The 17,095-nt window shown below is 38.6% G+C and overlaps 1 protein-coding gene across 5 annotated transcripts in view; it reads left to right on the top strand.

The window, feature by feature from the left end:
- The window catches only part of prdx4 (peroxiredoxin 4), a 49,748-nt gene that overhangs the window by 25,525 nt on the left and 7,128 nt on the right, over positions 1-17,095 (top strand). For 3 of the 5 annotated variants that reach the window (XM_069889583.1, XM_069889584.1, XM_069889581.1), the window contains exons 1-4: positions 1,179-1,394; positions 13,206-13,323; positions 14,447-14,563; positions 16,249-16,371. In XM_069889583.1, coding sequence (XP_069745684.1) covers positions 1,208-1,394; positions 13,206-13,323; positions 14,447-14,563; positions 16,249-16,371 — 545 coding nt within the window. In that variant the 5' untranslated portion in view covers positions 1,179-1,207. Of the gene's footprint in view, positions 1-1,178; positions 1,395-13,205; positions 13,324-14,446; positions 14,564-16,248; positions 16,372-17,095 lie in introns of those variants that run through there. The other 2 variants (XM_069889586.1, XM_069889585.1) reach the window with 1 other exon arrangement.

Genomic DNA, 17,095 nt, shown 5'->3' with positions numbered 1-17,095 from the left:
CAACTCAGACAGTCTGTGTCTTTCATCAAGTTCACCCTCTTGGTTTGCAAGTTGGATCTAGTCTAGATGAGTGACAGGAGATTTGAGCATCGAGATGAACATGTGAAGGGGAATAGGTTGTTTATTGTCACATGTGCCAAGATGCAGTGATAGAAGCTGTTTTGCAAGCAAACAAGTTAGACATCTCATACATAATACAAGAAGTAAGACAGTATAAAAGAACAAAGTTACAGAGAGAGAGAGATCAGTGGTATGGAACAAAGGCAGCATAATTTTACTATTCTGTTCATTCAGTAGTCTGATTACAGTCCTTGTATCTGGCGGTGGAGAGGAAGGGAGACAGAGGGAACGGGAAGGTGGAGGGGAGAGAACGAGAGGAAAGGAGACAGAGGGAACGGGGTGGAGGTCGTGGAGGGGAGAGGTGGTGGAGGGGATGGAAGGGGAGGTGGTGGAGGGGATGGTGGTGGAGGGGAGGTGGTGGAGGGGTGGGAAGGGGGAGGTGGTGGAGGGGATGGAAGGGGGAGGTGGTGGAGGGGATGGAAGGGGGAGGTGGTGGAGGGGAGGTGGTGGAGGGGATGGAAGGGGGAGGTGGTGGAGGGGTGGGAAGGGGAGGTGGTGGAGGGGATGGTGGTGGAGGGGTGGGAAGGGGGAGGTGGTGGAGGGGATGGAAGGGGGAGGTGGTGGAGGGGATGGAAGGGGGAGGTGGTGGTGGGGAGGTGGTGGAGGGGATGGAAGGGGGAGGTGGTGGAGGGGATGGAAGGGGGAGGTGGTGGAGGGGTGGGAAGGGGAGGTGGTGGAGGGGATGGTGGTGGAGGGGTGGGAAGGGGGAGGTGGTGGAGGGGATGGAAGGGGGAGGTGGTGGAGGGGATGGAAGGGGGAGGTGGTGGTGGAGGGGAGGTGGTGGAGGGGTGGGAAGGGGGAGGTGGTGGAGGGGATGGTGGTGGAGGGGAGGTGGTGGAGGGGTGGGAAGGGGGAGGTGGTGGAGGGGATGGAAGGGGGAGGTGGTGGTGGAGGGGAGGTGGTGGAGGGGAGGGGTTAATACATCCGGCTGGAGTGAGCACAGATGATGATGATTTTAGGGGGAATGGGGGCAGCGACTTTTCCCAACAGACGTGTCTCCGCGAGCTGAGCGTGGCGGTGACGTGAGAAGAAACCTTCACCCCTTCATGGGGTGAAAGGTCGCGCGCATGCGTAAGAGCGGACGACGATGGAGCTCAGGAGTCCTCTTCGTGGTCCCGCTGCCCTTTCTCTTCTCATCGCCGCCGCCTTGACGCGCGCCGTTACTTCGGAAAATCAGCAGAGTTGCCACCATTACGCCGGAGGCCATGTGTATCCGGGGGAGGCTTTCCGAGTGCCGGGCTCCGACCATTCACTGCACCTCAGTAAAGCGAAGAGTGAGTGGCGCTGGCGCCCATTCCCTTCCCGGGCTGTGGGGCCCGCTCGGTGGAACGTTAACGGTGGGGTGGGGTGGGGGCAGCTCGCGGGGTGTCTCCCCCCCCTCCCCCAACACGTCAGCGCGCGCGCCGCTCGTCCCCGTCCTCTGGAAGGGTGAAGGATAGGGGTGAGGGAGGGAGAATGGAGATGATGAGTGGGGAGGGGGGTGGGTGGGTGGGGGTCAGTGGCCGCACAGAATCGCGGCGCTGCTAATGGACACGTTGCAGACATTAGCCCGGGAAACACCCTCTCTCGTAACTTTTTAAAATTTTGCCCCACAGTTCATTCGACCCCAGTGATTAAAGTAACCGGTCTCACTGCGTTCCCTTCCATTCTTTCCACTTTCTCCTGATCATTGTCAGAATGTGCTGTTTAATTTTCAGATTCAATTCTGCGGGACTCTTGCAAACTATCTCCCCCTCCCCAATGTACTTGTCTTTCAATATGTTGTACGTCTGGCACATCCTCTAAAGTGACTCCCCTTCCAGGAATCATTTAAGCTCTGCAGTTTTGGGTTCTTCATAATTCCCTCATCTTATAAGGAAATTTATCTTCAATGATCGACAAACTAGCAAGCAAATTCAGCTCTTGCAAATAAATGTAGACTACTTCCCATTGAGTTATGACATGCTATCAGAAAGAGTGCATGTGCTTGAAAAGCCTTTGTGTCCTCTGATTTTATTGCTGACCAAGAAAGAATCTTGTCGATGTGGGCCCTTGTGATTTTATGTCCATTGCCATAATGATGATGCAATAATTATTTTGCCCTTTTAAAACCTTGTTCTGATACATATATTGGAAACTTTTGACTAACTCCTTCACCTGTTCTTGCTAAATCTTCATTTCAGCTTCCATATCTTCTAAAGCATGTCTTTTCTTCAACCACTGTTGTTGTGCACAGACAGTAGCCAAGTCTACATGCACTTTAGAATGCACAGCTGATATGCTTGAACCACGCAAAGCTGTACTTGCTCTGGATGCCTTTGAAGACTTTGAAGATCTTCCTATGCTCATAACCTTGGAAATACGATCATCAGGATTCACATCTGAACTTTCAGATACAGTATATCACCAGTGAGCTTTGCAATATACATTTCACCTGTTCCAGTTCCACTAACTTTTAAGATGGCTAATGATGCCTTGATTGTGTCCTCTTCTTGCTTAGTAGTTGAAGTTGCTGCTTCTTTTGTGGCTGGTTCCAACCTCCTGCCAAGCATTGTCAGTCCACCTTGCTGGCTCAACTAACAACCAAATATTTCTTTGGGAGGAGCTGTTTGCTTGTGGTCTTTGGCCTGATGAGACTACTTCTTATCCATTTTGGATTCTTCACACTACAGCCTGACTTATCCTTGTTTCTGGGAACTGTAAACAAATTTGGATCCTGCTTGGTCCCTTTAAGAGCATTTCTCTGAATTGTCTTTGTGCAGTTCTGCACACAAGCTTTTTTTAATCAGGTGTTTATAATAACTTTTAAGAACACATTCTTCTGGGCTTCCTACAAGATTCTGCTAACCAGAGTTGTATCTTATCTTTCCAAGGTCACAGGTGTCTTAAACTGTGCAATTCACCTACATGTTATTATAGAGGCTTCTGGAATATTCTATTTTTACACGAGAATGTCTTTTTGCATTTAACAAGTTGAGTTCTTTGAGACAAATTTTACGAGCCTTTCTTCCAAAGTTCACAGTTGTAATTTTCTTTGAATTAAAATATAGACGACACTTTCCAGGTTCTAGTATTTCTTAATTTCAAAACATGTCATCTTCAAGGAAACATGGGGACATTATTCCAAATTACTGTCTTATTAATCCAATAAACCAAACTTTGTAAATGTATCTTTATGTAGCTTTAATTCATTGATAAAACAAATATTTTGCCTAATTTTGCATTATGATTTTCATAATGATGAATAAAAAAAGCATATACTGTATTTAAAAATATAACTATATTCAACTTTAAAGAGGTATATAAGAAGAAATAAGACAAATTCAAAGAAAGTTATCTTGCGCTCACGTCGCCTTCATAGTTCGTCAAAGAATGAGCTGCAAGCTCTTTGTCTGCTTCGATATTGCAACATGTAATCTTCTCAAGAGGTATACAACTCTATATTTCCGCATGCCATCTTTCCATTCCTAAATGGGAATCTGATTTCCATGTCACTGCTATACATTTTCTTGCTACTACTAACAGTTTTCACAAATTCTTTTTAGAAAATATTCAATTTCAATTTTGGTCTGAAATATTACCCAATTAAAAAAAGCATCGAATCTTGTGGAAATTTAACTCCCTTAAATTGTTCTAGAAATTTTCCTATTTCTTTCCAAAATGGTCTCGACTTTGAACATGACTACATAGAATACAAAAAAAAGTACCTATCTCTTGACTACACCTAAAACATTTGTCTGATAAATCTGATTTTAATCTATTTAATTTTTGTGGAGTAAGATGCAATTGATGTAAAAAGTTATACAGAACCAATCTATATCTAACATTTATTGTATTTGTCATGTTATCTTCTGCCAATTTTTCTCCACAATACATATTTAAATCCATTTGCAGTCCCTAGATCTATGCATTTCTTGCTTTGAAGTTCCCTTTTGCAATAATATATACATAACAGATAGAAATTTCTTAATAGATCTATTGCAAATCACTTATTTGAGGCAATAACATTGTTGGACTCAATTTATCTCATTAATATGCTTTTATTTGATAATAACAAAATATTGTGTTATTTTATATCCCATATTTACTTTTTTTATTGATCAAATGACATTAAATTTCCTCCTTCACAGCAATCTGCTATATTTCTAATTCCTTTAGGGAACCAAATATTAAGAAGTCAGTTATTCATAGTAAATGGTATAAGTTTATTTTGAATCAGTCATTTTAATTAACCCCAAATTCCTCATTTGCATTTTGTTATTTACTTTATTCCATATGTTAATCAGATGCTTCAACAGTGGTGTATCCCTGTCTCCAGATATTAATCTCAGTTCCTGTTTTTTATATATATAAAAATTCTATTTTATCCATCTCTATGCTGATTTCTCTCCCTCTTCGAAAAAAAGGAGAGAAATCTTATTTGTGTAGCTTTACAATATTTTTTAAAATTTAGAAGTTGAAGACCTCCTAAATTTATATTTACATTATTTTTTCTAATTAAACTCTTGACATCTTGCCCTTCCAAAGGAATTTTCTTACATATTTATTTAATTCCTGGAAAAAAATTTTGCTGAAGAGATATGGGCAATGTTTGAAAAAGATGCTGAACTCTTGGAAATATATTCATTTTTATGCATTTAACTCTCCCCAATAATATTATTGGTAATTCCATCCATTTTTAAAAATCTTCATCAATTTTATTAAGTAAGAAGGTATAATTCAATTTATATACATTATTTAAACTGTTATCTACTCATATCCATTCATCAGCCATTAAAATTGGGAATGTTTTTTATACTGACGATAATTATCATTAATGAGGGACATTATCTTACTTTTGTCCCAATTTACTTTATATCCAGATACTATTCCATTTTCTTATAATCTTAAATATAATTTACGCAATGAACTTTCTGGTTCTGTCAAATAAATTATTACATCGTCTGCAAACAAATTAATCTATATTCCTCTCTTCCAACTCTAAAACCTTTAATATCAGAATCAGACTGAATCAATTGTGCTAATAGTTCTATTGGTAAAATAAATAAAGCTGGAGATAATGGACATCCTTGTTTGCTAGATCGAGTTAAATGAAAAGATGTGGACATTTGTTTCAACTTTAGCTTTCGGACCATTATGTAAAGCTTTAATCCAGTTTGCAAATATTGGTCCCAATTCAAATGTATTACATAGTTTTTTAAAATCCAATTCTAATCTGTCAAACACTTTTTTGGCATCTAAGGCCACTGCTACACCAAGTGTATTATACTAATAATCTAGTCATATTATCTGCTAATTTTCTCTTTTTAACAAAACCAGTCTGGTCCATATTTATTAATTTCGGCAAATATTTTGCCAACCTATTTGCTAAAAACTTTGCTACTGTTTTATAATCTGCACTTAACAAGGAAATTGGTCTATTTGATGCTGGTTTTAAAGGATCTCTTTTTTTGGTATTACTGCCATATTAAAAGATTCTGGTAAGGCATGCGTTTCAGCCACCTTTCCTAGTACTTCCATAAATGCAGGAATTAATAAACCTTAAACTCTTTGTAAAACTCAAAATGGGAAATCATCCTCTCCCGGTGACTTATTACTTCGTAATGAGCTCAGTGCTTCCCTAACCTCCTCTAAGGGGAAGGGGGCAGCCAATTCTCTCTGCTCTTCCAAATTTAATTTAGGTCAATTTATTTTTGACAAAAAAATTATCTATTTTATTATTATTTAAAGATCCTGATTGATATAATTTTGTGTAAAATTGTTTAAAATTTTCATTAATTTCTTCAGGTTTATAGGTAATTAGAATTTTTTTTGTTGAAATAATTGTTCTCGATACTTGTTCTGTTTTTAACTACCATGCAAGAACTTTGTGCCCTTTCATCCAATTCATAATACCACTCATTAGCTCTCGTTGTCGCTTTTTCTGTTCTATATGTTTGTAAAGCATTATACTGAATCTTTTTATCAGTAAGCTGTCTTTGTTTGTCCTCATTTACTTGTCGCTCTAGGTCTTTTTCTAAATTCATTGTCCCTCTCTACTTGTTCTACTTCTTTCATATAATCCTTTTTAATTTTAGAAGTATAACTTATTTGACCTCGTAAATATGCTTTCATTTTGTCCCATAAAATAAATTAATTAGTAACCAAATTGGAATTAGTCTCAAAGAAGTTCCCTATCTGTCTTCTAATGAATTCATAAAAATCTATTCTTTTTAATACCATAGAATTGAACCTCCACCTACCTATAAACTGATTCTTCTCTGTCCAACATTGTTATGGTCAACAACAAAGGAGAATGATCAGATAAAATTCTCACCTTATATTCTGCTTGTTGAATTCTACCTTGAAGTTGTGCAGATATTAAAAAGCAATCAATCCTAGAGTAAGAATCATGCATATTTGAAAATAAAAATAATCTCTTTCTCTTGGATGAATTCTTATCCTTGCATCTATTAAATTTAAATTATTCATTAACAACAATATAGCTTTAACTGCTTTTTCCCTTGCTCTTGTAGATCTATCTAAAAGTGGATCCAAACCAAAATTGAAATCTCCACCTATTAATATATTTTCACGTGTATTTTCTAAATTTATAAATATTTCTCATATCAATTTTTCATCATCTACATTCGGTGCATATATATTCATAAGTGTCCAATATATTCTGAAAAAATTTGACAATATAGCAGGATCTGTACAAACTAAATTACATTCCTGTTCTTGGGAAGATAGAAAAAGACCTACAAAAATGGAGAGGCTTACCGATTACTTTAGTGCGAAGGGTTAACTGCGACAAAATGAAAGTTATGCCAAGACCTTTTTCAATCGCTGCCTTTTCTGTTATCTAACAACTTTTTAAAGCTACTAAACAACCATGTTAGACAGTTCCTGTGGAATAAAAAATGTACCAAGAATAGCATTGGGAAAAACTGACATGGAATTATAGGCTGGGAGGACTTAGACTCCCAGATTTCAAAAAATATTACCTAGCTGCACAGGTTAGATTTCTTGCAGGCTTCTTCAATGAAGAATGGAAATGTACTCCATGGAGGAGTGGGAAGCAAGGGACTTTATCTATAAATGGAGGTTCAAATCACTAAAGAAAAAGATGGATAATCCCATTTTAATACATATGATTAAAAAGTGGCCAGAAATTAATGAATATTTAGGAAAAAAAAGTAGGGATATCAATAAAAGCACCATTGTGCCATTGTGTAATAAAGGCAATAGAATAAAAAATTCATGATCTGACAAAGGCATAAGATATATTAAGGACTTTTACTTGGAGGAATTTTTATGTCCTTTGAACAATTAAAACATATGGAGTGACATTCTTCTCTTTTCTCCAGTTTCGATCGTTCTTAAGAGAAAGATAGGAACCATCATTGACCCCCTGAAATTGGTGAAACTGAACGAACAGTCTGGATGGGGAATACATCCAAACTTATAACAAAAATGTACTATGCTCTCCAGAGCAGAAGTACAAACCAGGGTCGCAGAGGTCAAGGGAAAGATAGGAGTCGAACTTGGGTGTGGTGATTTCAGAAAGGAGTTGGTCAGATTAGTATAAGGACAGCATCACGTCAATTATAAATGCAAGGTATGGACTGATTCAGTATAAATATTAAAAGCCGAATTTTCAGAGATGTGTTTCAGATGTGGAACTGAGACAGGAACTTTTCTACATGCCATGTGGTCATGCATGAAACTGAAGCCATTTTGGCAGAAAAATTAACCAGGATAACAGGAGTGGTGTTCACAGGTGACCCGGAGCTATATATATTAGGTAATTTCATGGAAATAGCAACAAATCGACCAAATATCAAATCTCATTTAAAAAAAATAGCACTGGCGGTAGTGAAAAAAAATGTATCGCTAACACTTTGAAGTCTGACTCCCCTCTGCTTAGCACGAAGGATTACATAAATTTTAAAAACAAATACAACATTTTTGTAAAGGTCTGGCAGCCATACCTGGATCACATAGGGGCCGAGATACAGTAATAAAAAGGTTATATAAGTAACTATTATACACACAAAAACATAGTTTCCCCAATTGTACTAAAATATATGGTGAATAGATCTCTATGGAGGGAGGGAGGGAGGGTCTGGTTTTTTTGTTTGTGCTGATTGTAAGAAAATATTTAATATATTATATATTTAAATGCTACTATGTATATGCACTGGGTGGGTCACGTCTCCAGAATGGAGGACCATCGCCTTCCCAAGATCGTGTTATATGGCGAGCTCTCCACTGGCCACCGTGACAGAGGTGCACCAAAGAAAAGGTACAAGGACTGCCTAAAGAAATCTCTTGGTGCCTGCCACATTGACCACCGCCAGTGGGCTGATATCACCTCAAACCGTGCATCTTGGCGCCTCACAGTTTGGCGGGCAGCAACCTCCTTTGAAGAAGACCGCAGAGCCCACCTCATTGACAAAAGGCAAAGGAGGAAAAACCCAACCCCAACCAACCAATTTTCTCCTGCAACCGCTGCAACCGTGTCTGCCTGTCCCGCATCGGACTTGTCAGCCACAAACGAGCCTGCAGCTGACGTGGACATTTACCCCCTCCATAAATCTTCGTCCGCGAAGCCAAGCCAAAGATAGAAAGATGTATATTGTTGGAAAAATTTTTTCCAGATTAATATCTTTCCTAGATGACCAGTACTGCAAACAATAGTCCACACATGGTCTCACCAATGCATTGTACAGTTGTACAGTAATCTTGCTCTCACAATCAATCCCTGACTAATAAAGCCAAGTATGCCAAATGCCTTCTTCGCTACTGTGTTGACATTTTCATGCAAATGTAACCTGAAGTCTCTCTATTCTCCAACATTCCACAGGTCCCTACCATTTGCTGTATAAGCCCTGCTCTGTTTAACCCTTTTCAATATCTCACATTTGCTAGAGTTAAATCCTATCTGCCATTCCTTGCCCCATATTCCTAAAAGAATCTTCTAGTTAAAATACAAAATGTGGTTACTGATCCTGAATGGAGATGTTATGGTACATTGTCCATGGCAAGAAGATCCAGGTGAATTAGGAATATGGACCAAGGAATGGCAGATAGGATTTAACTCTAGCAAATGTGAGATATTGAAAAGGGTTAAACAGAGCAGGGCTTATACAGCGAATGGTAGGGACCTGTGGAATGTAGGAGAACAGAGAGACTTCAGGTTACATTTGCATGAAAATGTCAACACAGTGGCGAAGAAGGCATTTGGCATACTTGGCTTTATTAGTCAGGGATTGATTATGAGAGCAAGAAGATTAATGTTCAACTGTACAATGCATTGGTGAGACCATATGTGGAGTATTGTTTGCAGTTCTGGTCATCTAGGAAAGATATTAATCTGGAAAGAACCCAGAAAAAATTCACAAGAACATTACTGAGACTGGTAGACTTGAATTGTAAGGAAAGGCTTCATAGGCTAGGGTTTATAAAATTATTAGGGGTATAAATGGGGTAAATTATCACTATTTTTCACAAAGCATAGATTTAAGGTGAGGAGGGAAAGATTTAAAAGATATCTAAAGGCACCATTTTCACACAGGGTGGTTGGTATGGCAGAGAAAGTGATATAGGCAGATACAATTGTAATGTTTAAAAGATAATTAGACATATATGGATAGGAAAAGGTTTCAAGGGATATGGGCAATATAGAACAAATAGGACTAGTTGAGCTGACATAGACAAATTGACTCTTATCTTTCAACATTGGTATTGAATGAGCAGACTGCATCCAGCTAAATAGTGGCTCGACTGTCTTTGATCCCCAGTCTGTCTGCTCACCCTTGGGCTCCTGGCAAAGTTCTGAGGGGGTTAATAGCAATGAGCATGAGAGGGAGATTAGAATTGAATGTGCTCAAGCTTTTTTAGGTAGAAGATTTAAAGATGATTAGGAGAGCATGGATATTGGTCAACAAAGATTCTCGAAAACTTCATGGAGAGCATTTTGGCTGGTTGCATCACTATCTTGTATGGAAGCCCCAAGTCTCAGAGGGTTGTTAACTCAGCCTGTGATATCTCTATCCTCAAAGACAACCCCCCGCCCCACCATCCAGGCTATGACCACTTCACTCTGCTACCATCAGGGAAAAAGGTACAGGAACCTAAAGACAAGCACTCAGTTGTACTAGGGCAGCTTCTTCCCTGCTGCCATCAGATTTCTGAATAATCAATGAACCAAAAACTGCCTTACTTTTTGTGCATTTTTTAATCTATTATTGATGTAAGAAGGTTTATAATATGAATGTTTGCTCTGTGATGCTGACTCAAAACACTGAATTTTGTGACTTGTACATGGCAATAAATTCTGATTCTGAAGTAAGTGATACACCAATGACAATAAATTCTGATTCTGAGAGTTCCACTTGCAGATAAGAGGTCTGACAGAGCAGGAATTTCTTCCCTATGCAAGAACTTGCCCTAATTTGGAAAAGCATGGATTTACTTGGGATACTCAGCATGGCTTTAAATGGGAGTTCTGTGCCTTAAATTTAATTGAGATTTTTTGAGGAAGTGATGAAATGGTTGATGGGGGTGCGGCAGTGGATGTTGGCTGCTTGGATTATGTGGAGAAAAAAATGCTGGAGAATCTTGGGTTTTAATGTCACCATACAAATATATATTGTAAATATTTTTCAGTTTTTTTCATTTGTGTTGAGGCAAGTATTGAAATTTGATAACTCTGTATCCCTTGTCTGGAAATGGTAGTGTAATCTCTCATAGTTCTGTGACAGGGTTATCATTATAAGGGATATCTTGATCTCTTCTGAAAAATTCACTGATCTTTAGGTCAATAGGAGGGAAGACTGCTTATTTCTCATGGATGGTGGTGTTGCCAGAGCTGCTGAAGTGGCGGAGAGCAGAGATGCAGCACTCCTGCAGGGTCTTGCCACCCAGTCCACTGCTGTTGGCTCTGCATGGTCTTTGAACGGCCCGTTGAGGAAGCCAGGGGTAGTTTTAGTTGAAGTCCCATGAACCATGGGAACTGCCCCCAAGATGGCAGCGCCTATTAATCGGCAGCAACCACGAGGGGCTGCAGACTCCAAGGAAGCAGAGGACTGGAGCAGAAGATCACACACCTGAGAGGGTGAAGCAGAGGTGATGACCTATGGGACGGTGACCACAGCGGCGGACCAGTGGGGGCTGAGGGACCAATGCATGCAATGGGCTGTGTGCGACTCAAGGCGCGGAATCTGTGGGCTGCTGGAGACTGCTATCAGGAGACTCACGTCGGGCTGTGGACTGCTGGAGACTGACCGGGTGGGGGGGGGGGGGAGGGGGAATGCCAGATATAAGAACTGGGATGCAAGGAGGTCCTGAGGATGCTGAAGGATTCCTGATCATGTTGAAGGTTTGGATATGGAGCTCGGGTTGCCAATGGTTTGGACTGAACTCTGTGCACTGGGAGTGAATCTACGGATATTCAGTAACTCTGGTGGGACTCAATTTTGCTTCTCTCTTTCTCTCTGACTGTAAGAGGCCCTTAGGCAATTCCTGCCAGTGGCAAATCTGTCTACCTTGCAACAGGCAAAAGGACATTTTATTTAATATGACACTTTTATTACAATGGCAAAATAATTAGGTTTATAGCCATTGCGTCGTGACTGTTTGACAGGCAAGTTATCTAGTTGTACAATTCTGTATTTTCTTTCCTCTTGGGAGAACAAGGAATTAATTCTTTAGATACCCTTTAAAAAACCCATTTTGCCTCTGAGAAATTAGAACAGGACGGCTACATCTCAACCATGCTTCTGCAAAAATGTTTGTTCTTTCTCACACCTTGAGAAAACACCTGGCTGCACCATGGTTTGTTCAACTTCTGACCTTGGTCTTATCACTCCAAAAATACAAGAAATTTTGAACACCGTACTTAGTTGATAACAAGCTAAAGAAATAATATCTGCTAAAAGTTTCAAAACCTTTTAGGTTCCCTGCGTACCTCTAGTTATAGTGGAGTTTAAAAGATATTGCTACTTCATCAAGCAGTCAAGTTTTAACATACAAACCAGATTCAAATTTGTCAGAGCACAAAAATCAAACACACCGAGGAACTGGATCAGCTTTCTCCCCGTCATTGGTCTGGAGATGGAGAACAAACCATGGTGCAGCCAGGTGTTTTCTCAAGGTGTGAGAAAGAACAAACATTTTTGCAGAAGCATGATTGAGATGTAGCCGTCCTGTTCTAATTTCTCAGAGGCAAAACGGGTTTTTTAAAGGGTATCTAAAGAATTAACTCCTTGTTCTCCCAAGAGGAAAGAATATACAGAATTGTACAACTAGATAACTTGCCTGTCAAACTGTCATGACGCAATGTCTATAAACCTAATTATTGATTATTCATTCATAGTGTCCCTCATTGTTATACACAATTTATAGCGAACGTGGGGATGTTATAGTGAGCATGAGAATGTAATAGGGGCAATGAAAGAACCTGCACAATTTATAGCGGGTGTGGGAAATTTTGATTTTGGGAATATCTCTTTGTACTGAATGCCATGGTATTCCTATAAACAGGACATTCCTGAGGGAGGAGATTAATGTATCTAGTGCCTCTAATTTGAGACATTAGAATTAAAATCCTGCTTAACTATGAAGCCTGTCTTCGATCTATTTAATTGATTTCTCACCAAAGCTTATTAATGTATTGCAGCTGGATATTAATCTTTATAATGGGTGATTGACACCTCTGTGGAAAGTTGATTGGGTGTTAATTGCAGGAGATTAACTGTGGCAGATACTTGTATTTACTTTGTCTCATGTCCTATTTAAATGCAAATTGTTTTTGTCAATCAGAATTTGGGTGTGCATGTTACAAAAATATTTTTACACAGTTTATGATTTCCTGTGTGTTATATGCATGTGTGTGTTATATGAGTGAAAATATGGTATTTATAAATCGATATTTAGGAGAGCATCAAGATGTGAAGGATGTGAACACTGGATTCTGCAAGAACTAGAGAAACAAAAATTGGACATTAATTTTATTCTGAAGTGCAACATATTTGTTATACATATTGCGGGAAAATGGGTCAGATTTTGTACTAAAGAGTTACTCGAAAGAGTGTTCATAAATGTCTTTTCAAAATTTTTAGTTTCAAAACCTGCACCAGATTGGGAAGGTACAGCAGTAATAAATGGAGAATTCAAAGAGCTGAAACTTAAAGATTTTCGAGGCAAATACCTTGTCTTCTTTTTCTACCCACTTGATTTGTAAGTATCAAAATTATTCTTTAAGTAAGCATGACAGCTTTGATTAAGAAAAATTACAATGCCTGACCACATCCCATTTTGAGATCAGTTTATTGGTTCGGAGTAGCTTTGACTTTAATGCCAAACCTATAAACCAAATGTTTTATCACTTTGTCTTTCTTAATTAGGAATGGTTTGAAGGAAGGCCTTGGATATTTATTCACAATTTGTCCGCTGAAGAAAATTTGAGCCCGGAAACCATTTGTTTTTTAACGTTTCTGATTTTTCTTTTTTTTTATGACAATGGAGCATCTCAGTAAAGAAGGAGATCTGTTTTTGACAAGGTTTTTCTAATTCCTCTTTTTAAAAAAAAATGAAAGAGTATAAGCAATAGTTTTATTGAGTGTAATTAGAACAGTTTTATCTTAAAAAGTTCATTTTGTTGATTATCATCAATGATCTTGCCCTGTCCCCTCATTTCTAATTATTTCGCATTCATCTTGAATGTTAACATAGATTATGGATCTTGTGCTAATTTGTATCTGACCCACAACCCCATAACATCTATATACTTTAAAGAGTTGCATTCCTTCTGCTCCCTGAGAAAATGGTCATTTTTCAATTTTCTCTTATTTATTGAATATGGGAAGATTCTTAGTGAATCTCTGACTTCTTTGCCGCAAGAAACAGTCACTGCAAGAGAATGTTAAGCCTTAATGCTGAACCTATACTTGGCAGCAGATAGTGCTATTGCATTTTGTAGCTGTTTCAACAAGTCACCAGTGAAGTATTTTTGCATGCTGTATCATGAATGAATATAAAAAATCCTGCCAAAAGGTTGAAAACATTTTTCTTTTGTTGACTCTGCACCCCCAAACCAAGATAAATTTTTTGTGCTATATTTCAAATTTGACCAAGAATTGTTTTTTAGTTTTGTTTTATAGGCGCGTTTTAAAAAGAGCTCAATAGGTAGCTATATTTATGAAATTGTAGTTATTTACTGTTAAGCTCTAACTATTTTAAATGTATTCAGTGCCTGTATGGTCAAAAATTTTAAATAAACTATTAAAAACATATTCAGTAAATAAAGCTTTGTATTCATAAGTGATGTTATTTACTACTGCTTTATTTCCTTAATTTACAGCACATTTGTTTGTCCCACCGAGATAATAGCTTTCAGTGACAGAATAAATGAGTTCAGATTGATTAATACTGAAGTAGTGGCCTGCTCTGTTGATTCTCAGTTTACGCACTTGGCATGGTAAGTAGGTACGGTGAGCTAAGCTAGTTTGATATCTACTTCATCTTTGAGTAGTTTTGACTGGAGTGTTGGCTGTACATGTATCATGCAAGGAGTTGTTAATACAATTTATTAATAATAATTAAACAAGTGAGGTCTAATACTGGTTGGATTGTTTATATACGGAGGGATCTTGAGGTGCAAGTTCATAGCTTGCTGAAAATGGCAACACATTTGGTTAGGTTTTTGACTTGCTTGCCTTTAATAGCAGGGATATTAAGTATGAGAGTTGAGAAATCACACAGCAACTGTTCAAGGCATAGCAGGGGCAAACTTGGAACATTTTGTAAAGTTCATTCAGAAAGGATATATTAGAGCAGCAGGAGTGCAGAGACCCACCAGGATGCTGTGTGAAATGGAGGGCTTTAGTTACAAGGAGAGATTGAATAGGCAAAGATTATTCTCACTGGAGCAAAGGAGGCTGAGGGGTGACCTTATAGAGGGTTGTAAAATTATGGTGGAGATAGATAGATAGTCACAGTCTCTTTCCAAGGGTAGGCAAGTCTAAAACTGGAGAAGGGAAATAATTAAAGGAAATTTGAAGGTCAAGTTTTTCCTTACAGAAGCTCATGGGAGCAAGCTGCCAGAGGAAGAATCAATCACACTATTTAAAAAGCATTTGAATGGGTAGGTGGATAGGAAAGGAATTTCAGGATTTGGGCCAAATGCGGGAAATTGGGATTAGTGTGGATAGGCATCTCCATCGTCGGGGACAAGCCACATTGATGGGCCTAATTTTGTGCTTTATGACTCTATTGTTGTAAGTAAATGATTGTATCATTGTTTGGGCCAACAGGACTGTAATGGTGCTTGTGCTCTGCTAAAGTTTCCTCCCACCATATCTAATTCAGCCTAACATAATTGTTCTCAGTGTTCTTAACTGATGTTGTTTTCTTAAATGGGTCTCACTCCAACCTCATGGCCAGATCAGCTCATCAATGAACTGGCTCCTGCATGTGTTTTTTTCAGAGTATAGGGCGAGATCCCTGGTTTAAAATTGTCTAACTTGTTAATTAATTATCCTGATGATTTGTACCCTAATTGTTCCAGTCTACCTGTCAGGCTGACATGTTGATATCCTTTCTAGAAATAAACTGCATGGATGGTTAAATAACCTTCTCTGGGTTTTGGAGATGACAGAATATTCTTTACAGAGGTCCCTGTGTTTACAGTAAAATCTCATTAGAACACGGTAGTTGGGGTCCAACATTTCATACCGCGTTACAGCCGAGTTCACTGAACAGTTGCCCAGCCGAATTGTGCTGCCATATCCACACCCTTACAGCCGCGCTGCTGTCTCCCCCCCTCACCCGTCATAAGAGTCCATTTTTGAGTTGGTGGCTGTTAGCCTGGCATCCTAAAATCAATGTTTGGGATCCACAGACACCCGCGCTATAAGCGATTCCACGGATTAACGAATTGCGTTCTAACGAGGTTTCACTGTATGCTAAATCTGTTTGATACTTGAGGGAGTGCGTGTATGTAGGTAAAACAGAAATTATGTGAGAAGATCATTTCTTCCATCCGCACTTGAGTCTCTTCTTTATAGGTGGTTATTTAATGAAATGCAAGTATAAACAGTTTGACTAAATATTGTTTCAATATTATGAGTACATAAGTTAAGGAGATACTTTTGCTTTATAAAGGATAAATACACCAAGAAAACAAGGTGGACTAGGACAAATGAAGATTCCGCTCCTCTCAGATCTTACACATCAAATTGCAAAGGATTATGGTGTGTATTTGGAGGATCAAGGGCATACACTTAGGTAATCATCCACACAGGATTGATGTATACTGTATGTTTTACCAGTTTATGACTTGTGGCTACATAGGGAAATTTGAAACTGAAAATTGCAAAAAGAATCTGAAAAGTGTCATTTAATAAAACCACTTTATTATTGTTATATTTTGAAGGTGTATGTATCTAGTGCAGAAATTATTTTGAACACAAAAATTCATAAAATATTGGGATGAGTTAAAATTTTATCAACATGCTTTAAAAATACGGTAAACTTTGGCTGATGTGGGCAAAAATGTACTTGAGATTAGGAATTTTATTGAAGAGTAAATGGTTTGGGAAGCCAATTTCAAGAAAGTTGATAGTTTTCTGAAAGCTCAGCTGACAGCTTTAGTAGGATTGATTAAAGGATAATTAGGTTTATATATGACTACATGGGGTGATGTAAGGTAATAGACGAAAAGGCAGATTTTAAGTTAATACCTAAGAGGATTCTAGCTGAAGTTAGTGAGGGGTGGATCATAGAATGTGGGTTTAAACATTTAATTGAAGATTTTTGGGTTGTTGAATCTGGAATTGATCAGGATGCAAGTGATTTAAAAAAAAATGGAATATTGGTTAAGAGTGGAAGTAATTAATTGTGTTAGAATAAAATGAGCATTCTTCATGTTGGAAAGATTGGGAAATCTGCTCACTGTGAGAGGATTGCAAATTTAGAGTGTGACCAAGAGGGAGGTAGGGTCAGTTGTGAA

Source organism: Narcine bancroftii, chromosome 7 (genome assembly GCF_036971445.1).
Source record: "Narcine bancroftii isolate sNarBan1 chromosome 7, sNarBan1.hap1, whole genome shotgun sequence".
Lineage (NCBI taxonomy): Eukaryota > Metazoa > Chordata > Chondrichthyes > Torpediniformes > Narcinidae > Narcine > Narcine bancroftii.
Note: the sequence above shows the minus strand (reverse complement) of the source record. Positions and strands in the feature narration are given on the sequence as shown.